The 27,315-nt window shown below is 36.7% G+C and overlaps 2 protein-coding genes across 2 annotated transcripts; one reads left to right on the top strand and one right to left on the bottom strand.

The window, feature by feature from the left end:
- The first annotated feature begins 497 nt into the window (after positions 1–497).
- LOC129259160 (guided entry of tail-anchored proteins factor 1-like) lies at positions 498–9,109 on the top strand. Its single transcript, XM_054897454.2, has 4 exons — positions 498–629; positions 4,650–4,815; positions 5,566–5,633; positions 6,086–9,109. Exons 1-4 carry the CDS (start codon positions 543–545, stop codon positions 6,311–6,313), a joined length of 549 nt encoding a protein of 182 aa, XP_054753429.2. The 5' UTR covers positions 498–542; the 3' UTR covers positions 6,314–9,109.
- Positions 9,110–12,629: 3,520 nt separating this feature from the next.
- Positions 12,630–25,464, bottom strand: LOC135153950 (uncharacterized protein DDB_G0271670-like; the record flags this gene model as incomplete). Its single annotated transcript, XM_064098905.1, has 4 exons — positions 24,801–25,464; positions 18,443–18,463; positions 13,268–13,327; positions 12,630–13,213 (listed from the first exon to the last, which is right to left on the bottom strand). Coding segments are annotated over exons 1-4 (1,329 nt in total), but the record flags the coding sequence as incomplete, so codon positions are not given.
- Positions 25,465–27,315: the final 1,851 nt, after the last annotated feature.

Here is a 27,315-nt window from a genome sequence, read left to right as displayed (position 1 = left end):
GTGGGAAAATACAAGTAAAGTTTCACTAACAAAGTTAAGAACAAGAACAGAAAATTGCCAACTATTCCCAAATGAAAACCCTACCCTATCATTCATATTAATTTTTTTTGGGGGGGGGGTGGTGGTCACATTTTGAACATCATATATCCCTTTAATGTGCATTATTCCCTTTTTGAAAACTTTAGAACAATCACAGACACACCTTTTCTTTGGGAGTGTAAGGGTGTAAATACTAGAAATTGCATGGCCTATAAATATATGCCCGTGGAATTATTATTATTGGCTATATAGACCCGGTGTTATAATTGGCCCTATGAAATGATGAAATTGCAGGGGGGAATCTTTAATCATTAAATTCTGTGAAACCAGACTTTATTACTTTAGAATACCCTCGCCAAGGAGATTTGGAATTAAGGGAAGAGGAATAAATGCACAGCCCCAATCCATTTTCACCCCCCCCCCCCCTCCCCTTTTTTTCCGCGTTATCGATCGCCCTCTTGAGGTCAGAGTTGGTTCAAGATCTAGATAACTGCTGCTGCGTGATGTCTTCTTCTACTGCTCTATTTGTGTTCGTTTATGTCTCCGTAGTTCACACTTATCGACTGTATATACCCAAATTATCGAAGATTGTAAGTAATCGTGCGGTTTTGAAAAGGAGATCATTCGTACAAATCTTACATTTTGAGGGAATACTCATTCAATCCCCATATTTGTCATGGCACTAAATTTTATTTTCAGTCCCATCAGTTGATTTTCGTGTTCGTTGTGATCATGGTGATTAAGATTTTAATCACTCTTTCAATCACCCACGGCTACATCTCAGCCACTCACACGTATTGCGAGGTTAGTATTAGTATACTAACACGGGTCGTGTGGTCCAGTGGTTAGAGCATTGGACTCATAATCACAAGGTTACAAGTTCGAATCCCAACTCTGCCATTGTCTCCACTTTGATAAAAAGGCCCGAGAGTGATATCTGTCGTCTATAAGTCAGCCACTATGACTGATTAACCTAGACCGTAGACGTAAAATGTTTCATAGGTAATTGGTTATAAACCAGCTTGGCGTTTACCAGCAAAAAATGCTGTCCTGCCGAGTTCCTACGGGAGTTACCACAAACACAAAACACAAACACAAACCTCGCACCACGAACCGCGTTTGGCAGTGGATTTCTAACTAGTGGGTCGCGCGTGCTGGGATCTCACTTCTTGGGTCCACAACACACGACTTCTATGGCTTGATTTTTCTGTGCGCGGCGGCATGTAATGAACCCTTGGGTCAGTTGGGTGCATCTCAGCCGCCGACTACAGAATAATTGAAGGCACGGCGGATTCAACAAATAACGTTAATTTACGAAAAATTAATACGAGGACTTAAAGAATGAAGTCCTACGAAACTTACGAAACGATGTGAAGTCAATTCCTCATAATTTGATGAATATCCCTCAAAATGCGTCATTTAAGCGTTGATTTTTCTTCTCGTTGACGAAATACGAAAGCCACCTTTCTAGCTCTGAAATTTTTCGTCTAATGAGCGATAGAGGGCGCGCGATTTATCTTCATATCAAAGACACTACAATTGAAAGACTAGACACAGAAATTATCTTACACGTAAATCGATGCAAAGCGTTACGCGAAGTCAGCAAAGTGTTCAATCTTTTTACTGTAAAGACTTTGGTGGAACGTTGATTGACAAACGAACGGTAGCACTTGCGGGGCTTTGTTCAAGGTACATAGAATTTTCTATATTTTTTGTTTAATTTGTCATCGTTTTGAATATTTTCCAAAAAGTATTATCGTCAGCAAAAATAATAAAAAAGTATGTTTTTTAAGTTATTGCATTTATTGGGGTCTCTATTTTATCAAACAATTATTGGAATTGCGAATACAATGAATCATGAATCTAGTTTAAAAAATACCAACAAGCTGAATTAAGGTTGCGAACTGTATTAGCGCCACCAACGACCTTCCTTTTATTTCCGTGGAAGAGACGTGCGAAGCCACCTTCCAGGCGGAGGTAAGCACTTTTGCTCTTTTTTGTGTCCTTTTTAAATTAAAAAAATATGTTAAAAATTGAAAATGGAACGCTTTCTACCAGAAAAAGCCCTGGTGAGTAGCGGAATGGGTTTCGGCTAACATCATTCACATTATGAAGCGATGTTAACGACAACTCTAAAATCCACTACAAAAACAGGTTGGTTGTGCGAGGTTCGTATAGCATATACTAACCTCGCAATAGTGTGAGTGTCTTTCAATGAACAAGGTTATGATATAACCTTGTTCTCAGTTGTATCTCCATGACGGGCAAAATAAGGGTGGCAATGTTTGGCTTATTTTCTCTTTTTCTTTGGGACAAATGCTTGATTTTTTTACACTGACAGTTTCCATTACACCTACATGTATTCGTCATACAACTTGGCTCTTAAGTAAATTTGATACTTTAAATTATTTTTTTCTTAATTAAAAATAGAGATCAAAAAATGAAAATTTTCTTGCCATATTACTTTCCACCAATAGAGGGCGTACACAAAAATATGCCCAAAAATAAAGTTTTTGAGCGCTCTGATGAATACAAAAATTATTCCCCCCCCCAAAAAAAAGGAATGAAAAATAAATTGCAACTGTATGGAAATTAGTAATTTTGGTCACAAAAGTGATATTTTAATGATTTTTTAAAGTGTGTGCTCTGTACAACATTGGCGTACCCTAGTCCTACCTGTAGATTCCCAGGATGGTTGCGGTGAACAAGTGATTTTAATTAAGAACACACTGGCGCACGGCTAGTGCCACTCACACTACTGCGTTCGGCAGTGGATTTCTAACTAGCGTTAGTGGGTCGTGCGTGCTGCGACGTGACGCGAAGTTCTGAATCTGGTATCCACAACACACGACTTCTAAATCAAATGCCACGGCCCATGGCATGCCATGGCTTGTTTTTCTGTGTGCGGCAGCATGTAAATCAAAATGTAATGAACTTGGCTACCGATGCCATGGGTGCATTACATGCCGCCGTGTACAGGAAAACTGCAACACTTCCATGGCCCTTGCAGTTGCATGAATATCAGACAATCATTAATAAAATCAAGTCCTTCTACGAAACCTACCGAATGATATGAAGTAAATTCCCCCTAATAATATCATGAATATCCCTCAAATAGTGTCATTTAAGTGCTGATTTCTCTTCTCGTTGATAAAATATGGATCAGTCTTCTAATTTCCAAAGTTTTTTGTCTAATTACCTAAAAAAGGCGCTCGATTTATCTTCTATCAAAGACACTACATAGAAAAGATTAGGCACAAAAACTGCTTTACTCGTAAATAGATGCAAAGGGTTACACGAAGTCGGCAAAGTATCCAATAGCACTGCTTGCTTTGTTCAAGGCATGTAGAATTTTTTAGTTATTGCATTTATTGGTGCCTATAATTTATCAAACAATCATGGGAATTGCGCATACAATGAATCTAGACTTTTTCTAGAACATACAGAGATGAGCAGAATTAAGGTTGTGAATTGTATTAGCACCACCAACGACCGTCCTTTTATTTCCGTGGAAGAGATGCGAAGCCACTTTCCTGGCCGCGGTAAGCGATTTTGCTCTTTTTTTTATGCGCTTTTTATATAAAAAAATAGTATAAAAATTGAAAATGGAACGCCCGTCACCAGAAAAAGCCCTAGTGAGTAGCGGACTGAGTTTAGGCTAACATTATTCCTGTTATGAAGCGATGATAACTAACTTAAAAATCCACTGCGTAGACACGTTCATAGTGCGAGGTTATTTTAGTATACTAACCTCACAATACATGTGAGTAGAACCTGGCTTGACTGTGGGCTAGCGCTAGCTGCACTGGCTCATGCCATGACTCCAGTGCAGTACGCACAGCTTTGGCCTGGTTTTTGCGAGATGGTCGAATAAAGAAGGGCCGGGCTGGGGAATGTTTAATCATTATGAATGAATGCTGATAGGGTCTACATTTAATTTTTGTATGAATATGCTCAGTTTTGAAAATGGAACAAGCACTGCAGGCTACATCAAACGTTAGTGCACACAGCCACCACCAGTTTCTGGGCCTACATGTAGCCTGGCGAAAAGAAGCAGCATCCCCACCGGCACACTGATGCAGTGCTGGTGAACAAGTTGTATAGACCACTGCCAAGGTCGTTATCATATGACATATGAATTTGATTACAAAATCTTTTTTTAATGATGTTTTAAAGACTTTTTAAGGGGTGTGACTTTTGTGTTGCATAAACTTAACATAGAAGGTGTTTGGAGACTTCAAGTGCCTTACATGTAATCTGAATACTGTGTCATGGAATTTTTATATTGATAAGTGGCATGCATATCCTCAAAAGCATGAGAATAATGTATAGGTGAATGCCCTCAGAGTGGTCATTCTTCTAGCCATACAAGGCTGTCACAAAAGTTGTACAAGTCAAGTGAGTGACGGGTGCAGAATATTGTGATGATGGCCATTGCATGTTTCATTAAAGAATACATTTTTTTTTTATTCATCCCTGTCAGTGAATGTCAGTTAAATGATTTACAGCTTACCAAAAATAAAACTTTCTTGCCAGTATCCATGACCAAACGTGCTTTCAATCACTATAGGCCTTACATATTGAATGTTTTCTCTGTCTCTCTCATGTAGATTCTGAAGAAATTCAAGTTGCTGTGTGTAGAAAATGAGGACAAGAAAAGGGAACTACAAGATCTTCTGGATCAGCAATCTAACATCAATATGAAAGAAGAATTTGCAAAGTATGCAAAAGTTGAACGGAAAATCATTAAACTCAAAGAGGAATTGAAATCATTAAGTAAGTATAAAGTCTGAAAGTCTTTGGGGCTTGTTCAGATGCATGCATATCCGCATAGGAAATACATATTAGAGCAAGAGGCGATTTTGCCCTCATGACAGCCCAAATCACCCCTAAAATTTGCCTTAGAGTTGCCCCAAGATCTGTCACAAACAATATTCAAGATTATTTAGAAAATAATTATTCTAACTATGGCAGAATGATATTTCTTTTTACTGCTCAATTGTTTTTTACCCCTACAAAGTAGATGTAGCCCTTAAAATGCAAGTAATAGCCCCCAATATTCTGCAATCGCCCCAATCTGGAGAAAAAAAAGTCCCCTGAAACATAAAAATTATTCCCTACCCTGATGTATATTTAAAATCCCAGGAACTTTTTTTGTACTGATCAGAACTTGGTTAAACAAATCACCTCATATATTATAAATGAACAAGCATGTACGCCTACGCATCAACTCTAAAAATAATTATTTGCCCAAATTCACACAGGTTTAATAAGTAAAAAGTATCTTTAAAGAGCTATAGAATTTATTTTCCTAATGCTGTCTTTACTATTCGAAATTTTAAAGTAATGTATGTTGTATGTTATAATGCAGAAGTTAACAAGGATTTGATTGAAGTGATGGTGGCAGCAATCATTTCACATGCAAATGGGCTATGTTGCTTTTTTGATAAGACAATTATTTTGAGATTCCTATTCTTGACAGGAAAATTGCTAATTTTTTCATTATTTTCTTTTTCGCTGTTGTAGAAAATTCACAAGTTGCAACAAGATTTACTGTCAGCTGGGGGCTCACATTAGCTTTGAACACAGTCTATGTAAGTAAGAAACCATTTTTTTGCAGAATTTCTGTAAACTTGTAGCTTTCTCTCACTCAAAATACAAATACTCGATGATTACACTGTAGTTGATTTTATTTTTTTGATTGAAGAAAGAATAAGATGAATATGATTATCCAATATTGCTCATTGCAGTTGATCATTATGTCATCTATTGTACATTGCACAACTTTGCTGAGCTTGTGTCAAAGATGACCACATTTGACATGCATATAGGGTTAACCTCAGTTAAAACTGGGGCACCACAGAGGTGCAAAAAAGTTTGCTGGAATCATATCATACGTGTATTTTTGTAATTGGTCAACTATTTTAGAATACTAGGCAGATGAGTTTCTACCACTATAATTATGATTTTTAAGTGAAGTATGATTTTTTTTTAAGTATTGGATATTCCCTTCAACTTATTCACTCTCAACATTTTCCTTTGACAGAGTATTTTCATGATTGGCCTGATCTGGACCTATCGATATGAACCTGTCATTCTCTTAGAGGAGGAGTGGACCTGGCCTTTAGGGCGGATCCTGGCCTTCCCATGTGGGGTTCCTGGAGCTATAGGTATCACTGCCTGGCTGGCTGTGTGCTCAGCAATGATTGCAAGGTTACAGGAATCTGTCAAGAGCTTTGTGCCAGGGGAGAGGACAATCCCAAAGGCTTCTTGAAGGAACACAGATTGAAGTTCTAGGATTAAGTCAGGTACACTGTGAAGACATCAGGGACTTGCTACAGTTTCATGACCTTGATGTCTGATTGATCTTTGTGTCCTCAAACCATAGGCTGAATGTGTCTACAAGCATTATCTTCAAGATCTCTTGTATTGAAGGGCTAGAATGGCTTCAGTGATAGTAGAAGAATTTGCTTTCAACAGAATGAGAGGTATACTGTCTCTTTTCTTAGTGCAACATAGATGATAGCTTTAGACAATATAGAATTCATTACCTATCTACAAATAAAACATGATACATGTTCACTGTACACAGTGCTTGGAGAGAGCGTCCAGTGAAAAATCCAGGTTCTGAACCGGTATAGTCAGCCTGCAGCACAAATACTTTTTTTGTGTCAATAATTTTTAATGGTAAATGAGTTTATTGTCCACATCCATTTCCTATCCCATTGGCATTAACCACTTGTTCAGCTAATTTAAAATGTGTGCATATATATTCACTATTTTCCTGTTTGGGGCTGATTGAAGGGGAGGGGATACCTATCAAAACTGTTTTCAAATTCATTAGGATCTGATTTTCTTGCCATTTTGCCTCATTAGAACAAGCAATTTGAATATGGAACTACATGTAAATAACTATTATGTCTTAAGTGGCCAAGTCATCATTCATTTTTTGTATAGCATTTTGAAATGTGCAATGTATGTCACCAGTTAAAAAAAAATTAAATAAGGTGCTTGTTTTGTCAGGTATGGGTGACACTACGTGGATAGATTGGTGAGATATATATATGTTCAGAGTTTGCTTACTTACTATCTTACTTAATCATCTTCACACTTGTCAGTGGCTAAGGCCTCCACTGTGACTTGAGCACCAGTTTCTTCTGTTCTGTGCAAATATTCCCGGCCCATTCTGGGTTTGGTTTATTGGCTTCATCTTCTGTCCTATAATTTTCCTCAATGTCTCTTCTGGTCTTGTCCTCATTCAGAGTTTACATTTCTTCATATCCCCAAAATGGTCACAAAGATAGGGACAGAAACTTTTGACGTCATAATGGGTTCATTTAAACTTCATTATGATGTGATAGTAATGAGATAATGCCATGAGTTTGTCCGCAAAAAGTGGCAGTAAATTGACTATTCTATGAGGGGAAATAGGTGTATTTCTGAATGTGCTTGGCTTGGGTTCCATACAAGAAAATAATCATGCTAAGTGCCTTGTTTTATTTCCCAGTTCTACAAAGTTTGTGCGGTGAAAAATCAATCAAGCATCTTTATGGAAAAACAATTATGAGGAATGCTAGCAAACTAGGCTGTTTCTGGGCTGTGGTCGAAGAGAAGAAAGCAAGCAAGGGAATTCGGTGTAGACTGAGGAACCAGAAACTACTTTTAAACCTAAATTATGATGCAGGGTACTTAGATAAAAAAAACTTTGCGAAACACAGCTACTAAATAATATATATTTAAATAATACAGGGTTGCATATTATTTTGGTCCTAACCATTTTGTTACATAGTATGCTTTTTAATTGATCTATATTTTGAATTGGTTTAATAAACAGAATTTAAGTTTTGGTATTAGAATCACAAGACTTAATGAAAGTCTAGGTTTTAATAGGGTTATTGAAAACTTTGAAAACCAAAAATAAATGACAATCCTGATTTCGGATGAATTTGTACTGTCTGTCGTAATTTTTATCATACTAGACTGATGGAACCGATTATTATGTGAAAGCCGTTATAAAGCCATTTCAAAATTGAATACAATTCAATTTCCCATGGTGAGGGACTTGTATTACCCTTTAAGATATAAAGCCATTTCAAAATTGAATACAATTCAATTTCCCATGGTGAGGGACTTGTATTACCCTTTAAGAAAAAAATTTTCTTAGGATTCTGAAAGACATTTATTCCATTTGTTAACAGATCTTTATCACGCGTGTTAGAAGGAATATTTAAAAGGCCTCCTTGAAAGTAAACACACTAGGAGATTTCTATTCACAAATGACAGGGATAATGGTCTGTTTCTGCTTGATTATGAAATTGAAAGTCATGTATAATCTTGAGTTTCCATGAATAATGCCAGGCATAGAAGCAGTGAGTAATAATTACAACATGTCTTTGAAGTCAGGATGAATTATAATTTCGGGATCATCATATGATTAGTTCTTTAATTATTTAATCAAGTCAAACTTGAAGTAATAAAAAAATTGCCAGCACAAATTTACCACACATGGGGACGTGCATTGATTCAACCATTCGAATATAAATGCCTTACTCATTGTTAATTACTTAGCAACATTGCATTGTTATGAATCATTAATACCAACACTTTCAGATTATCTTGTAAAGTTCTGTTGAAATTCGTATTGTGATAGTAACAACCAGTAGCATTGTTCTATGTGTTCTTACAAATGCAAAATTGCAAAGACTTTATCATTGCATGTATCTTGCAATATGCTATTTGTAAGTTTAAGCTTTGCTAACTTTGAAAACATTTCTCCTTCTGACGTCTATCCTCTTTTTATACCCTTCATCAATCATATGCAAGTTATTCTGAATAATTAAAAGGGATAGTGGTGAAGAGACAATGAACTTGATACATTGTTATTTTGAGACATGACTTGATTTGAAGAATATATTTTCTAAATATCTGGAGCAGAATTTATCATGAAAAACTGGACAATTATTTCCTAAATAGTAAACATCAATCTATTATAATTTTTTGATGCCAAATTTCTAGAAATGAATACAGTAAATAAATATTGTTCGTCTTTTGTGATGGATTGAGCTAAAAACGCTATATCTCGACTGTTTATAAAATGAGCTGTCACATTCTTATAAAATGTTCTATGCAACTGTTTGAATATGGTATTGATGTTGATGATGAAAGAGATTATTAATTATGATAATGGATATGTTTTTGCAAGTGTATTGAACTGATTGGGAAGATGTGCTGAAAAAAAATCACAGAGGCAACATGAAGATCATTTATGAGGGATAATGGAAATGGAGGGATGACATAAAAAATTAAGAATAGCAAATGATAGCGATGGTAATGATGGCAACGATGAGGCTGATGAAGATGATGGTGATGATATTGGTGATGGTGATTATGTTGATGATAATGATGGTGATGTTGACATTGATGATGATGATGCTGCTGCTGCTGCTTATGATGATGATGAAGATGATGATGGATTGATGGTGATGTTGACATTGATGATGATGGTGATAATTGTCATGGAAAACTGATGATTATTTTTCATAATGATGAAGCACTGATGATGTAACAAGGGTAATAATGATAGTGGGTAATGATAATACTAGTGGTGATAATCATGATCGTGAAATTATACTAATGATATTGATGATGTGGGTGATGATGATCATGATATCAGTGGTTACGATCACAATTAAAATGGTGAAATGGCAATAATTTTTAAAGCAACAATTATTTTAGTGATAATGAGGATGAAGGAATGGTGATGGATGAAGGGATAGAACAAAGTAGTTGTAACAGTAGTAGTAGTAGCGACCACATACGATTGGCAGAGGCATAAAGTAGTAGTAGTTTTAGTAGTAGCAGGAGTCCTAAATCATATTACTATTATCACCATGATCATTATTAATATACTTATAAATACTTATCATACTGTAAAAGTATCCAATAGTTCTTGCTATTTTCTTACACTGCTTTCCTTAAAAATAGATTTCCATTTGCTTGTAAACCTCTTTTTCTTTTAATTATTATGCCATCACATGTTTCCATGTGACCCCACCTCCAAGAGATTCAGATTATATATTTTTTTATTTTTTTATTTTGCTCTTTTCGTAAGAGGCGAACAGGCGTGCGATCGTATTGTACTTGATGTCAATCACATAAGAGATATGTTAAAAGCCCCTCTACGTTCCATTTCATTTTGAAATACCAAGGATGAATTCCCAGTTTATCTATTATCTTCCATGGCGAACCGTTGCTGTCTGAAATGTAGAATTGTGTGGTTTGGGCACAGACCTTGTTACATGTTTGCCCTATTGCTCACACATTTAGAGCCGAGCTAAATTTGATGAGTAAAAAGTAGGTATTGTTATTTATACATTTTGAAAATATAATTTGAATTTGGGCTACCATGGTAACCAATAAGCAAAATCATTTTGTATATTTTTAACCAGTTGCTTACGATATTTTTGGCTATAGTGGTAATGAAAATTAATGTCATGATAATAAAAACGATGGAATCTTAACCACACACAAAGAATGCATTGACTCTAGGTAGGAATCAATTTTGGTGAAATCTAACGTTTTAAACGAGGATGGGTTAAACTGTTGTGTATGACCCATCAAACATCAATCATCTTCTATTGAGAATACATTTCTTGAGGGATGCGAATGTATTCGAAGAAAATCGAACGCACAATTTAACTTGACTAGAAGCTCCTTTTATTGTCCCCTTCGAGTGATCCGTCATATTGGTCTTTCTTCATCCAGGCATCCGCATCATTTTACATTATTTTCATTAAAAAAATATTCAACGTCCCATTAGATCAGGGGTTCATTTTAAAGCTGGAAAGATGAATATGTTGATAAATATTTTGGGATTTCAATGACGACGACGATGATGATGATGCGGGTAGAGGTGTTGGTGGGAATGGTGGCAGTGATAATTTTGGTGGTGGTTGTGATGATGATGATGGTTGTGGTGGTGGTTGTGATGGTGATGATGATGATGATGTTGGTGATGACGATGATGATGATGATGATGATGATGATTGATGATGATGATGATGATGATGATGATGATGATGATGATGATGATGATGATGATGATGATGGTGATGATAATTGACGGAGATAATGAAAATGAATATATTACGAATAGGAAGATGATGATTGTGAGGAGTGCTGAAACAGATAATCATGTTAATGAGGGAAATTAACAAAAAAATAAAGTTGTTACGATTTTTGTTGTTATCAGAACAAGGACGTGAGTTGTCAACTGTCATCATCTGTGTATTGTAATCAAATTTGCTCCTCGGCGTATCTGGTTTGGCGAAATTACTCTGGAAAAACTAATCACATAGGTGATTAGCTTGGCTAACAAACTCACATCCGCTTTTCCGTCCATTTTCCCTCTCCATCCAACAGCCTGTCATTTCTGTTTTTGTTACAACCTGATCAGAGGTTTAAACGAAGTTGATTTATTCATTTTGATTCTTTTTTTCTTACTGGAATGCCCCATTTACAATTGATTATTCATACAGATCGATAGAACACGAAATATAATTCGGACTTGCGTGCTGTCAATTTTTCTCACATATCATGTATCATTACATCCCCTTACATCTCTGTATCTAAAGTATCGGTTTGTTGATCTTCTTCCAGAAATACATGGCCTGCGAAGGAACCTCCGTCAGATTTGAATGAAAGTGATAGCGACTCGGTCCAATAATTTTATCATTATTATTATAAAGTCTTTGTTTATCCAGGGTAGCCTCGATTTTTTATTTTTGATAATCGATAATCGGTATATATTACTTGAGTTCGAATTATATCTGTACTTTGAAAAATATGTATTTTGATATACTATGCACTGTTGTCATAAATCTGTGGATTAAGTCATAGAATAAGTTGTGATTGTTTCTCGAATATATATTAATGACAATGACACCCGTGTATAGTGCATGCATTCTTTTCCATGTTCTTTCATTTAAGACAGAAAGGTTTAATCGTTTATAGATGGACAATGCAAACACCTTTATTGATGACTTAGTTCAAATTAGTTGGATCAATCGTAAATCTTTGTATGATGATGCTGACGTATAGCAAGATCTTCAAAGCTCTGTAATAAAAAAAAATGCATAAATTCCAAATAGTCATTGATTGAATATTATTCACGTCGGATTTTTTGTATTAATATCATTTTATATTTGTTTCTAAATCATTGTAATTTTAAAAGTAATTAATAATGATTTTGTTGAATGGGTTAAATGGTTAGAGGTTATGATAAAAATGTCGACGAAAGGGGTGATTGGGGTTGATGATGGTAATGATGACGATGATGCTGATGAGGGTGGTGATGATGATGATGATGATGATGATGGTGATAATAATGATGATGACGGTGATGATGATGATGATGGTGGTGGTGGTGATGATGCTGATGAGGGTGGTGGTGAAGATGATAATGATGCTGATGATGATGCTGATGATGACGCTGATGATGATGACGACGATGATGATGATGGTGATGGTGATGATGATGATGGTGATGATGATGATGGTGGTGGTGGTGGTGATGAGGGTGGTGGTGAAGATGATAATGATGCTGATGATGATGCTGATGACGACGATGATGATGATGACGATGATGATGGTGATGATGATGGTGATGATGATGATGATGACGATGATGGTGGTGGTGATGATGCTGATGAGGGTGGTGGTGAAGATGATAATGATGATGCTGATGATGATGACGACGATGATGATGATGGTGATGATGATGATGATGATGGCAATGGTGATGATGGTGATGATGATGATGGTGGTGGTGACGAGGGTGGTGGTGAAGATGATAATGATGCTGATGATGATGCTGATGACGACGATGATGATGATGACGATGATGATGGTGATGATGATGGTGATGATGATGATGACGATGATGGTGATGATGATGGTGGTGGTGAAGATGATAATGATGCTGATGATGACGCTGATGATGATGACGACGATGATGATGATGGTGATGGTGATGATGATGATGGTGATGATGATGGTGGTGGTGGTGGTGATAAGGGTGGTGGTGAAGATGGTAATGATGCTGATGATGATGCTGATGACGACGATGATGATGATGACGATGATGATGGTGGTGATGATGATGATGACGATGATGGTGATGATGATGATGGTGGTGGTGGTGATGATGCTGATGAGGGTGGTGGTGAATATGATAATGATGATGATGCTGATGATGACGACGATGATGATGACGACGATGATGATGATGGTGATGATGATGATGGTAATGGTGATGGTGAGGATGATATTCATAATGATGATAATGATCGTGATTCGAATTTGTGATGACGATCATGATGATGGTGGTGGTGCTAGTGATGATGATGATGACGAATCGCGCCTATCAATTTTCAATGTCTGATAGGGATTATGTGTTAAGAATATAATTACTGACCATGTTTCTTCTGCCTTAAAACACATATGTTTAATAGTCTTAATTATAGTTTTATTTCTGAAAGTAGTTTTACATTATCCATTAAAGGGTTGATATGTATACTTTTTCCTCGGCATATCTCTTATGAGTGAGTTTAGGTAAACCTTTAAAAGCCCTTAATCATACAATGACAAAAGTCCCCAAACCACTCATTATTTCTCCCAGGGATGCACTCACAACAAGGGACCTGGGAAAAAGGAGGGCGCTATAAGGATTTATGTGTCCCGACTCTTAAAGTCGGTCGAAGCAAAGGGATCATCGTTGAATTAAATTCTAGGAAACCACACAGAAAGTTTGCAAATATCAAAAGAGTTGTATCATTTAATGTGTTCAGCAATTTTGTTGGCCAAAATGAATCCCTTGAACCTTGAACCTTGAAGGAATAATCCCTTAAGCAGCTCTTCCAAGCTAAACTGGGATGGGATGTGCTGTGACAGAAGGTGATGGTGCAGACAGTTTTGTTGGAACTCTATTTACAATAAAATTGGTGAAGTGCAAGTAAAAATCATGCTCCTAGTGCTTACAGCATCCTGGAACCTACAGGAGGCTTCAACCCTCTGATGACAGGAAGGGCAGCCCACCGGAAGACAGCAACTGATGGGGCAGTAACTGCTTTAGCTGGTAGATGGTTCCAGATACGAATGGTACGGGATAATACGAAAATGTGTATGCATCAATCGTTGCTTGTGGTACAGAGAGTTTTAGAATATGATCTCTTCTACTGATGTATGGAGCCTGACTCTTCTTATGATTTTTTCCCTTTAAATATTTTTTTTTCCTTTAAAGATGTATCTCTTAATTTGGACTGGCCCTTGTTCAAAGTTATTGACAATCACTATGATATGATATCGATGCTCGTGATTTGACAGATCCTTTATTTATTCATAGTATGTGAATGTTTGTGCTCATTTCTAATAAAACCCTTTATCCGATATTCAATTAACGATGACGTTTAAGTCAACACTGCACTGTCAGATAAATTTCGAATCTCGATAACCCCTCTTAAAAAACTCCACCTATCATAACAGATATCTCGTCGCATATGCCAACCAGTTGTCCCGATTCTTTACGGCTTTAGGTGAATTGTAAAGAATCCAAGCGTCTCCAAAATACTTTTTAAATGAACTTTAACCTCGATATAAATGCTGGGAAACAATCAGTGAAAATACTTTTAAAAAGTACTTTTGAGTATAGATACAAAAAGTTCCTTACGATTGTCAAATAAATTATCCGAGCTGCATGCATTCAAACTCTATATTCTTAAAATTATTGGATGCTTCTTACGCCCTTTCGATACGACATCAAAAAATGCAGAAGCTCTTGCAAATGGTCCGGGGAGATTCGAAACATAGAAATGGCATTATCCGTTTAAGAGATTGACATTAAGCTGGTCATCGTCTCCAAACATTGACAAATCACTCTAGATGCTTGATGATTAGGAGTGTAGAATCACCCGATGATATAGGGCTGCTCTGGGACAGAGGCGAAGTCGCGCCCATTTACGAGGGCTGTTAGTCCCGCTTTTTGAGAATCCTAGTTGCTCCGGAAGACGCCGTCCGGACGAGGGCACCTCGAAAGGAAGGACATACAGATATATGGGGGGGGGGTAACAGAAAGAGAGGATGATGCAGAGAGTTGATGAACCTGGGAAATAACCGTCCAGATGACCACGTTTGAGGTAAACACTTAAATGATTAAAGGGGAGGATGAGGGAAGATAACTGAAAACTTAAGAAATCAAAGAAAAAATTATAAAAGGGAAATAAAATGACAAATAGTATACTAAACAAAAAAAGGCGATGAAGATGAGCAGAGTGATTAATATTGCCCGGTATTCCCTCGAAAATATTTTACACAGAAATATGTATAAACAGACCCTGCAAACACAATAGCAACTTATCTTCGTAAGCACCCTCTTTATTATTATTATAATGAGAACACGTTCTTATCATAAATAAAATATCGTAAAGAAAGATAGTTCACGTAAGTATAAATATGACAAATGTATCCTTTATAGACAAAGCAAAATTATGAAATGTAGCAGAGACCAAAAAAAACTAGATAGAAGTAAATGATAAAGTCATTTATCTAATGTACCTTAGGAATGTTCATCGCAAATGGAGATATTATGAGTTAAATTACAAAAATACATCTCGAAAATAGAATAAATATGTTGCCATTGATAATTATTCGAAGTTCGTATTAGGCTTTTATACCAGCTGTCTATTTTTGTCGTCTACACCTTGGTTAAGAGCGGCAAACATAGAATGATGCTAAGCCTCCAATAAATCTAAGAAACCGAGTCAAGTGAGTCATCTTAACTTCCAAAAGGATGATTGATTAGAAACTGATTTAGAAGTTGTGACAGACAATTAATTTTTAACGAAAAAAGAGAGAAGATGCTGAAAGGACGAAGAAGAAGGTCGAGCGGAAATGGCAGTCATTAGCGTGGAAGTGGGAACAACAGATGAGGTAACAGCTTTCACGACCATCCCATTTGAAAACCTGCAATTTTATGAAAAGGGAAATAACCAGTTTCATAGACGTCAAAGAAAATTACTATGGCTATTTTGCATTAGGTTTTAGTGCTTTATATGTCTTTGAAAAATAATCAAAAAACTAAAAGAAAATATAAAAAACACCTACCGATCAGAATAAACCCCGGGCGAATGTAAGGATGGCAACACATTCTGAGACTTAAACTGATGAAAAATGTGGTGGACATTATTATAGAATATGTTGTGCCTTTAATTCCAATTATATAGAAAAATCATTAATTAGATACAACTTCATTTTAGTTTTAAGAATTCGGCGGCTCAAAACTGCTAATGATTTTGTGCACATTCTTTTCATGTAATATATGTGCACGGTAAAGATTGCCTTTATAACTGCTTACGTGTTTTTTTAACATGCATGTCAAATAGATGTAGAAACAGATTAAGAATACTCTCAGCAAGATATATGTCATCTTTCTCGAACGACAGCCTATGATGTGCTCAAAATATTCGTCCTCTAGCAGTCAAATTTATTTATCATTATTTTCTTGGCAACTAGCATTAAAGAAATACCGCTAATTATTTCATGAAATTTGAGACCTATTTATATGGCCTTTGAATCTTAGTTCATAATCATATTTAGTTTTGCTTTTTATGTTTGACATTGGAGATGGAAAAGTGAAAGAGAGACGTATGATCTTTGTCTGAAAAGGGGTTTAACATGTAAACTTTAGAATACGGGTTACATAGTTTAACTTGTTGTAACATCACGAAATGGAGTTGTACTGACATAAGGTTTTTCAGTATACTATGCATGGATGTTTAATTTTTTGTTTCCAATGTGAGTATGATCTAGGTTGTAATACACGACCCCATAATACCCATTAGAGAAGAATGATGCAATATAAACCATGCTCGATTTCCTTCTTCATATTCACAAACTCTTGAGCAAGTCCTCTGATCATAGACGTTCCAAAGTGACTATAAACCTCCCTCACATAACCTTTCAGTGTCCTTTTGGCAGAACCTAGGCTCGACTAACAACGTTTTTCATGAAATTGAATTCAAAATATCAAGACCATTAAAAGGAATTAATATTGTTAAAGTACTAGTAGGCCAAAATGAAAGTAGTCATGATACTACAATATGATTAGAATTAACTTTTATAAGTGGACAGGGGAATACAAGAAACAAATAAACCAATATATGTATATATAGCGAATATTATTTCATGATGTAAGAAATTGCTGTTTCAAAGTTTAAAATATCATGGTCGTTCCCGCACCCAGACTCCATGTTTTACACATGTAAACAGACCCCACTCCCCCACACACCTCATCTTCCACTATACGCTCTCTTCCACACACCCACACCCATCCACTGGGACCATTATGTACGCACACGCACACACTCATCCTCATTTACTTCACCCTCCTCTGCACTCATTCTTGCATACACACTCACCCTTACACACACGCGCACGGCCACCCTCCACCACAAGAACACTTACCTTACCTTCCACTACATGCACTTACAACCCACACTCCCTCATTCGAACCTTTACACACACACACGCATGCACATAGTGCACCACACGCATCCTTCCACACTCAGTCATCCTCCAACACTCGAACCCTTACACACACACAAATACCTCACCTTATACTACACGCTCACTTACAAACATCCCACCCTCCTTCTCTGGAATGCTTAGACACACACACCCTCACACACACACACACCATCATGCACTCTTTCTTCATCCTCCACAACACGCACCATTACACATACACTCACGCCACCTCTACCATACGCACCCATACACACTCACCCCCACACTCCTGCACACCCTTCTTACATAAACACACTCATCCCACCTTTCACCAAACGCACTTTTACACACTCCCTCACTTGTCAGTAATAATACACCCCCACTTGCCTGGATTACAGACAACATTCAAATTATTTCCTTGTAAATGCAATTCCAGCATATCACTTCCTTTCATCCCAAAATAATGAATATTTTCCTCTTTTAAAGTTAAATCTTTTTCATGGACATCTTTGAAAATTGAAAACGTACGTTTTTGCGTCTTTAGTCACAGATATGTGATCGCATCTCAACCCGATTTTCTCGTTCGTGAACTCCGATAATTTGCACATGAGACCAAAAAGCATGAGTCTGCATGTCAATTTGCCTGACATAATATTTAGTTGTATGCATTTCACTTTTCTCCCAGAATACATGTAATGGAGAACACAATGTAGTATGACAAGCTCAAATAATGTCGTTTATTTCCCGGTTCGTAGGGTTCTAATGATTGAGAAAGTATTAAAAAACAAAGAAATACAAAATGATAATAGTGAAAATAGAAATAAGGAAACAGTCGAATGTCTATTTTTCTGTTCAATGATGCACTCTCATCTAATTTGTTTTCTTCTTTTCCCCCAGAATTATTGACAAATAAATAGTAAAAAAATAATTCGAATTCTAATACTGATGGTTTATTTCTAAATCTATTTCCATTAAAAAAAAAAATTTTACCTTATGAAATTAAAATGAAATTAAATCCATGCAGAAAATTTCTTTACTTTACATCCACCTTTTTCATTTTTCATTTTCAGTTTTATGCTTGTCTTACATATCAATAATATTATGATATATCAATATATATATCGTTTAAATATGAAATGAACTTGACCATTTAATCAACCAATGTTTATTAAGAATACCTCTAAATATTCACCTATTGCTTCATAAAATTTAATATATGGATCTTAAAACTCTCGAAATTGCAATTTATACACATCTACTAACATAATATCTGCAACTATACACGTTTGTTAGCATGCTTTATACTCAAAAGTTTTGACTCAAATTCTTCATGGACCATTAATGCAAAGTACATTTCTGCAATTCTGAATTTACTCCAAATTTTATTCTTAACTGTCATTTTCCTGTTCCTTTACTCACTTTCTATATTCTCGCAAAATTAAAATCATGATGGAATAACTTCCATTTGAATATGAAACCAACAGCGATGTATACGTTAAGGCCTATGCTAGTTTTGAAACGCAGGAAGGAACATGTGAACATCATGATGGTTAAAGAAAAAGACCTTCTAATCACCTTGGCGATCAGCTGTTGAAACACACCGCCTCATTAGGACCACAGTATTCCAGCCAATCAACATTCACACTGAAACCGACAGAATTCGGATTCCTTGTTCAGCATGTCTGAGATGCCTTAAAGATGCTGCGCTCATCAATGGATAGGGAGACTTGAAATTAGTGTACACCCATGTGTAATTGGAAAGAACTTATTTAGGGCGTCAACGATTTCTTCGTAGCTAGCTCATGACCAAGTACATCTTTGGCAGCAGTGAGAAGATGACTCTAATCTAGTTGCTCTCGTTAAAGAGCGGTGAATCTTCATGAAATTCATTAGCAAGAGCATTGCACCTGACCATCCCCAGCGTTTGTCCACGTCTCCGACTCCTTTCACACACGAAATCCCGTGTCTGTCTCTAAGCTCTCTGTGCATCACTGCAATTTTAAGACGCTACCGTAGAATATTACACAGGATATTGTGGCACCATGTACAGTGTCTGATTTGAGTAAATCAGCAACAGGGTAAAGAAGAAGCAGAGACGTCTTGTCTTCATAAAATGCGTGGTCACACATAGGATGTCGGATGGTGAAACGCAATCACCACTTCACCAGCCAAATTATGACAAACATCAACCGATAAATCGAAACCAATAAAATAATGACCAAATAAAAGATGTGTGTGTTTAAATCAATAGATGAAAGAAACTAAAAGCTTGGAACATCTGTTTGGGGTGGGGTGCTGTGTACAAGTGTATATTGTTCGCTAGTCGTTATGCAAGATTACATTAATTCATTAAGTCCAGTACATTTAACGGGATTTGTATTTGATTAGATGCCATTATTAGCGTTAAGTAAGGAAATACAAATAACCGACTATAATCAATTCGGGGACTAGCTGATGTTTACATTGCATGAAATCTCTTCTTGCTGGTTTAAAACAGATAATTGGATTTTGATCATTTCTTGTCTAAAATCTTTATGTCATTAGTGTAGCCAGGTAGGACCTTCGAGGCATGAATAAGGCATTTCTAAAAAGGTAAAAAATGCAATGAATAAACCTTGATGATGTATTTCTCATCCGTTATATACGCCAGTGATAGGAAATGTGTCTCGATATTTATAATTATTGGGAATGTGCAATTATTAGCGTTACGATAATCTGCAGTAACGTAAATAAACAATTTAAGTGATTTTTTGTAGATTGCTTTTATTTAGTGAAGAATAATGAATTCCCACTGTTCATCATTATATATTATAATTCTACTTTTGTTACTATTACCATGCTATTATGTGTTTAAAGCACATTGACAGTGCTTACCAGGTTCTGAAATGCATGAAATATCATATTAGTAGTAGTAGATGCAGCAATCCATGCTGCAATAAAACGGTATGAAACTATTTAGACAGATATCCTTCAAGTTGAAAAAACATTTGAAATGTGGTTTCCCAGGTATTCATGCGTCAAAATGGCAGCCCACTTCGAAAGGTTTTATTTCCGGTCCAATCAAAATTTTGATAGATTGGAACTTGTGCTGGTATTTGGTTTTTTCCCCACCATGTTCAAAGTATGATTTTTGTTCTTCGATGGTATTCACTTATCAATATATTATGTACGTACATGATAATCATTGTCATATTCGTGATCTACACTTGTTTTATTTTTTAATGTCACAATCTATCTTGCTATTTTTTTTTCAGGTAAACAAAACGCTGCTAATTTACGGCAGTTGTGAAGAATGTTGTCTAATCTGTTGCCCTGGTTTGAAGTGCAGATTTATTAACTTAAAACTTTAATTTCAAAACGTTTTCTTCTTGCAGAAGAACTCTACAATATGTGACAGTTAACAGCATTGCACAAAATATAGTTTGTATTTGACTAGGTAAAGTTGAAATGTCTATCGATGTCTTCTGGAGATGAAAAAAATGTCTACTTGGTGGGCATATAATAGACACTTTCTATTCCCCAAAGCTGTAATGAATCTATCCACAATCGTGTAGTGATAACGAAAATGTAATTTATGGTAGTTATCATCACTATATTTTTAATATCCTCGAAAAAAATCAGTATATCCCTATGTCTAGGTATAATTTTGATAGATTGTAACGCATTACTAGGGTAGTTGCCTTTGTTAAAAAAGTGATCATTTGAAACCCACCCCCCCCCCCCAAAAAAAAAGGGAATTTCCCTATTTATTTCAGAATAAAACAAAGTCCTGAATTGATCAATGAAGTCATTTTAATCGAATGCTATTATAAATAATTTGAGGGTATATTGTACTGAAAAATAGGGCCAAATATCCAGCGTTCATCCTCCTGGAAAACGGACCTAATTCTCCTTGTCGTTGTATAATAGCTGGTATCGATCGAAACGAGACGATTCTCTGAGGTTGAGGAGATGTAACCGGTCAGGTGATCGTGTAACCCTTGGACGGTAGACTTGGTGGACGAGCGAGTTGAAACTTCATTACCCCAGATTCCCATCGTGTACGATTAGCCGATCAATGACGGCCTCTTGACGATGAAGTGTCGTTGATATGTCAGGGATGAAACGTCAAGGTCGTCCATGGAACAGGTAAAGTCACGAATTCTGGGTTTATCTCAGTGGCCCGCTTTCTACAGGACAGAGTTTAAGCAAAAGCTGAGCTTGTCTCAAAGAATGTCCACAAGATTAATGACGGATGAATCTTCTGGAACATACGCCATCACTTGCGTAACAGCTTGGGGCGGGGGAGTGGGCTTTGGGCCATAGACCGTCAAAAATTTTCACTTGCAATAAATAAAAAAATAAAAAAAAGGGAAATGAATTCTGGATCTATCAAAATCAATCACAAAGTTAGTTTTTTTTCGCTAGCTCCGCTCTCTCTCTCTCTCTCTTAGCTTTTAAGAAATTTTGCCTTTTTATGCCATGTTTCGAACCCTTCGAAATTTGACCCATTACGCCACTGTACACCATGATTGGTGCCCTGTAACAGAAAACTTCCAATCAACCTGTCTAAATTTAAATCATGAATTGCAATGGATTTTTAATTGAGGACATCGTAAAGAGGTCAAAAAGAGTAGTTTAGATAGACAGACAGACAGATAGATAGATATATAGATAGATAGATAGATAGATAACCGGCTTATTGATTAAAAAGAAACATCACTGCGGCATAGCCGAATTGCGATGAGTTGACAGAGGCATGATTACATTTATATAAACATTATAACACAAAAAAGAAATGCAAATATTAGTTCAGAAGTACATCACATAATCATATATTCGTAATTCCATAAAAAGGGAATACATTTTTAACACAATTTAGAAGTATAATACACGTTCAATTAATTTTTTTTATCATATGAAATCATAAAAGGATAATAAAGAATATGCACGTATTTCGAGGTGGATTTTCCCGACGAAAATTTGACAAGCAAAAAAAAAAAAGGTTTTCACCCAAAATTCAAGGTCATTTCGTTTACAAAAAAAGTTTGATAAGCAAAAAGAAGTCATTGTTTTCAAATGGGGGGGGGGGCACACTTGTGTTACAACGGCATATTTACATTACAAATTTGTATTATACCTCTGAAGGGGGGGGCACGGGCCAGATGTGCCCCCCCCCCTGGATCCGCCAGTGATGTTTATATGTTTTTTTAGGATTGAGTCACAAGCAAACTTATTGAAATAATGAGTGAAAAATTTGCTCGTGGTTGACGGGGTGAATATAGTAAATATAAAGAATCCCGTTTCACTGGTTCGTAGAATGACATGGATCACTTAAAGAAAAAGGTGAATAGAAATTAGTAAAAAATGAAGGTTTGAAGGGAAGGACTGATCTAACAAATTAGGGATATTTTCAATATCTGTTTTTATAAAATGTATTCTTTTTAGTAAGCCCTGGTCCTCCCGTCACTCTTAGAATTGACAAACGTTTTCAGAGAAAGCATCTGATGATGATGATGGGCAGTCTTGTATTAAAAGCGCCGGTATCCGCCTCAGCTGGGCGCTCATGGCGCTTGCTCAAAAATAGGAAATATCTCACAAATTTCAATGTCTTCAAAAAGTGCTTAGGATCATCATTCAGTTCAAGTACTGTCCTAGTAATGCTACAATTGAGTTATTCTTGCAATAATGTTGGAGTGGGGAACAGAAAGGTCTGCAGGTAAGACTCAAAAGTTGATTGGGTTTCTGCTCTCCTGATAAATTGGGGAAGGCTATTCCACAGCTTTAGTCCAGAGATGTAGAAGGCTCTGTCACCCCAGGTTGTGTGGCTGAGAGATTCTGTCAGCAATGCTTGATCTGCCGATCTGAGACTGCGTGTTGGTCTATGCTGAGATAAGAGCTCTGATATGTAGGGTGGAGATTTATCGTTAAGCGCTTTGAATACAATGATCCCAAGTTTATAGGCTATTCTTCACCATCTATGTAGGTCACGCAGAATTGGAGTAATGTGGACTCTCTTTCTTTGAAGGGACACAAGACGTGCCGCCATGTTCTGCAGACGCTGAAGTCTGTGCAGTTGATGTTGAGTCAAACCAGTCAAAATCGAGTAGTAAACGTCCAGTCGGGTTTTTTGTTGTTACAAAGGCATGAACAAGGAGTTCAGCAACTTTCTTAGTTACATGCTTGCGGATCCTTCCAAGATTACGGATAGAGATACAGGCAGCCTTGAAAGTGCCTGTGACATGCTGCTCCATTGTAAGTGAGGAATCAAACACCACTCCAAGGTTTCTCACTTGATCAGAAGGCTTAATTAAAGAGTTGCCAATTCTTTGGCTCGTTGTTGACGAGATCCCACAACAAGGAATTCCGTCTTGTCCTCATTCATCTTGAGATAGTTATTAGACAGCCATTCCTGGAGGTCAGCTACACAGGATTCAAAGCGCTGAAGTCCTAAATTGACCTCAGTTTGAGATGAGTTGACGGTACAGTAAATATGTGTATCATCTGCTTATCGATGGTACTGGAGTCCATGCCTCTTGATGATGTGAGATATGGGCGAAGTGTACATGCTGAACAACTGCGGCCGAGGACAGAGCCTTGAGGAACGCCATACTTCAGCGTTGATGAGTCGGATCTGGCACTGTCGACGGAAACATAGCTTGTCCTTCCTGTCAGGTACGATCGAAACCACTGTAGTGCGACTCCGCTGATTCCATATAGGTCACTAAGTCGATGGAGAAGAATATCATGGTCGACAGTGTCGAATGCTGCTGAAAGGTCCAGTAGGACTAGAAGCGATATCTTCTTTTCATCAATGCCGGAAAGTGGATCATTCTGGACTCGAGGATTGCTGTCTCATCACTATAATTGGCACGGTAGGCAGACTGGAATGTATCATGGAGAGAATTATCTGTGATGTAGGAACTCAACTGGTTCATCACGACGCGCTCCAGTGTCTTGCTCAAGAAGCTGAGGATGGAGATCGGGCGATAGTTGGTCATGTTCTCTGGATCCAGTTTTGATTTCTTCAGCACTGGATTAACTTGTGCAACTTTCAAAACTTCTGGGACTTCTCCGGATTGTAAAGAGGTATTAATGATTGATGTCACAATAGGGATCACAGTAGAATAACAGGATTTGAGCAACAGAGTTGGGATCGGATCAAGATCACATGATTTTGGTGGTGAAGATAATACAATGCGTCGTACCTCATCCTCTGTTACCTCTTCGAAAACCGACAAGTTTACTAGGTGATGACAGTATTCCAGCAGAAGGAAAGCTTAGGTCATCAGCAATCTGGCATTCTTGGCGGATTTTTGAGATCTTTTCATCAAAGAATTTACAAAATTCTTTGGATAGCTGTTCATTTGACTGGTGCTGTGGGAGAGGAGACTTGCTCTTGCGATGAAGGACATTGTCAGCAATACTGAAGAGTCGTCTCTGGTCTTTTGCATTCTCTGTGAACAGGTCATTGTAGTATCTTGACTTTGATTGACGAATGAGTCGATTGACCTTCTGCTTCTGCGATGTATACATCTGCCGATGAATCTCAAGTCCAGAGTTTCTCCACAAGGTCTCTAGGTGACGTCTTTCCCGCTTTTCAATATGAAAGCTGCTCTTGAAACATGGAGAATGGGGTCTCAGTACCACTGTACGTGTCTTCATTGGAGCATGACTATCAAAAATATTTCCAAGGATGGTGTTATACTGCTCAGCTTGTGATGACAATGAGTTAAGTTTGAACTCTGTACTGGAAAGCTTGGAAGACTTTATATCATCACAGAGGGCCTCCTCACTGATGGCTGATACATTCATTGTTTTTACTTCAACCTTCTGGTTCTGAGGGCGCTCAAGATACAGCTTGATACATCTGAAGGAAGAAGCCATGATGCCTGGAACACGAAATGCAAAAGAAAAATATACGAGAGCAAATAAAAATTTAGGCAGAATAAAGAAAGAAAACTGAGGAAATATATATATCTACAATATATAATGTTTCACATAAATAGCGTAACATTCTTTCATCTACATACACTGAACAATAGTCGAATCTTGGTTAGATATAAACCAACTGAAGCAAAATGTAATATTGCACAGTTTTCCCTACTGAGTACTGAAGTACTTAGACAGAGTTAAAATATATAAAAAGAAAACAAGAGGAAGTATAAATAGTTTTGAGGAGCAGGATTTATTGACAGTAATGTTCAAAATCAGTATATAGCGTACTACGAGATGAACACTCAAGCTCATATGACTGATTTATCTCCATAAATGAAGGTTTTGTTAGAAAAGAAATGTGTGTTTAATGTGGCAAATACCCTAGCTGAAAATAACCTACTTCTCTATTCATCCAATCACGCATGGATATTTTACTCTTTTCCGATAGCGAAAACAATGTATAATATACATGTGTGAGAAGAAACTTATTTTGAATTGGATAGAAATGTATATATTTTAGTTTGATATTCTTGTCAGCCTAGGATTCGAAGTCGTGAAGCCTACAAGAAATGCTGCATTGAGCAATTCGAATAAATGGTTAATCTCAATTAATAGTTTAAAATTTTCATGAAATCTTAGAAATCTTGGTGTAGCTATTTGGCGCCATGTATTCATCCTGACCCATATATTTGCTTACTCGATGATTGCAGAAACACACGTTGAATCCACTTTTCTTTTTTTGTAAATGCAAGAATATTGCAACCGGATCTAAAGTATTACTAGTATTTCATATTGTTAGAGAAAAGTATTGCACATCTGCGCTCTGCTCAATAAGTACAATTAACCCGCAGTTGCATTATGTAACTCAAACTTAACTTCAACCTGCACTGCTAAGTTAATCCATTACAAGCTCTTGATGAAGATATTTAGCATTTTTCTATCCATTTCTTTTACTTTCCTGAGGAGTACAGTTGGGACAATATGAACCCACTTATTTTTTTGTAAGTGCAGTAATATCACAGTCTGATTGATGATGATGATTGATGATTGATGAGTGCACATCTGGGTAATACTCAATAAGAACCATTAGTCTCCAGTACTATAATGCAACTGAAACTGTTCGTCTAACTGTCACTCTTCAAAGTAAGCCTTTAAAGGAAATTCAAGAAATCCTAATTAAGCTATTTTGTCGTATTTATCCTATCAAACATTTTCATTTACTTTCATGATGAGTACAGTTGGCACAATTTGGACCCACTAAACATTTCGTGAAAATGCATGGAAACTACAGCGTGATTAATGAAGTAAAATTAAATCGTAATAATCAATCCATATTGTGAGGGAATAACGTTACATCTGCTCGGCAATTACCGATTGTCCAATATTACAAATCATAGCTGAACTGTTATGAACTGTATTGCGTCACGTTTATTTGAGTTACATAAGATTTTATCAAGATACCAACCTTTATATATTATGTTTTACCTTTATTGAATTTAATCCTGAAAATAAAGCAAAACTCTACTTTATTTTGCATGGATGAACCCCCCCCCTCTCTCTCTCTCTCTCTTTGTCTGTCTCTCTTTCTTTCTTTATTTTATGCACCAGATGGGGATGAATAACATTATATTTACTGTTAATGAAGAAAGATGTATTAAAACGCTGTAAACAGAATGGTTATGAATCCCCCTCCCCTCCTCAATGCCTACTGAGTGCAAAATTAACGGATAGTGGTCTGAAAATGCAAAATATCAAAATGATATTTCGATCCCATTGTTTTAGGAGACTTTCAAATTTGTA

The sequence above is a fragment of the Lytechinus pictus genome, chromosome 4 (assembly GCF_037042905.1).
Source record: "Lytechinus pictus isolate F3 Inbred chromosome 4, Lp3.0, whole genome shotgun sequence".
Taxonomy (NCBI): domain Eukaryota; kingdom Metazoa; phylum Echinodermata; class Echinoidea; order Temnopleuroida; family Toxopneustidae; genus Lytechinus; species Lytechinus pictus.
Note: the sequence above shows the minus strand (reverse complement) of the source record. Positions and strands in the feature narration are given on the sequence as shown.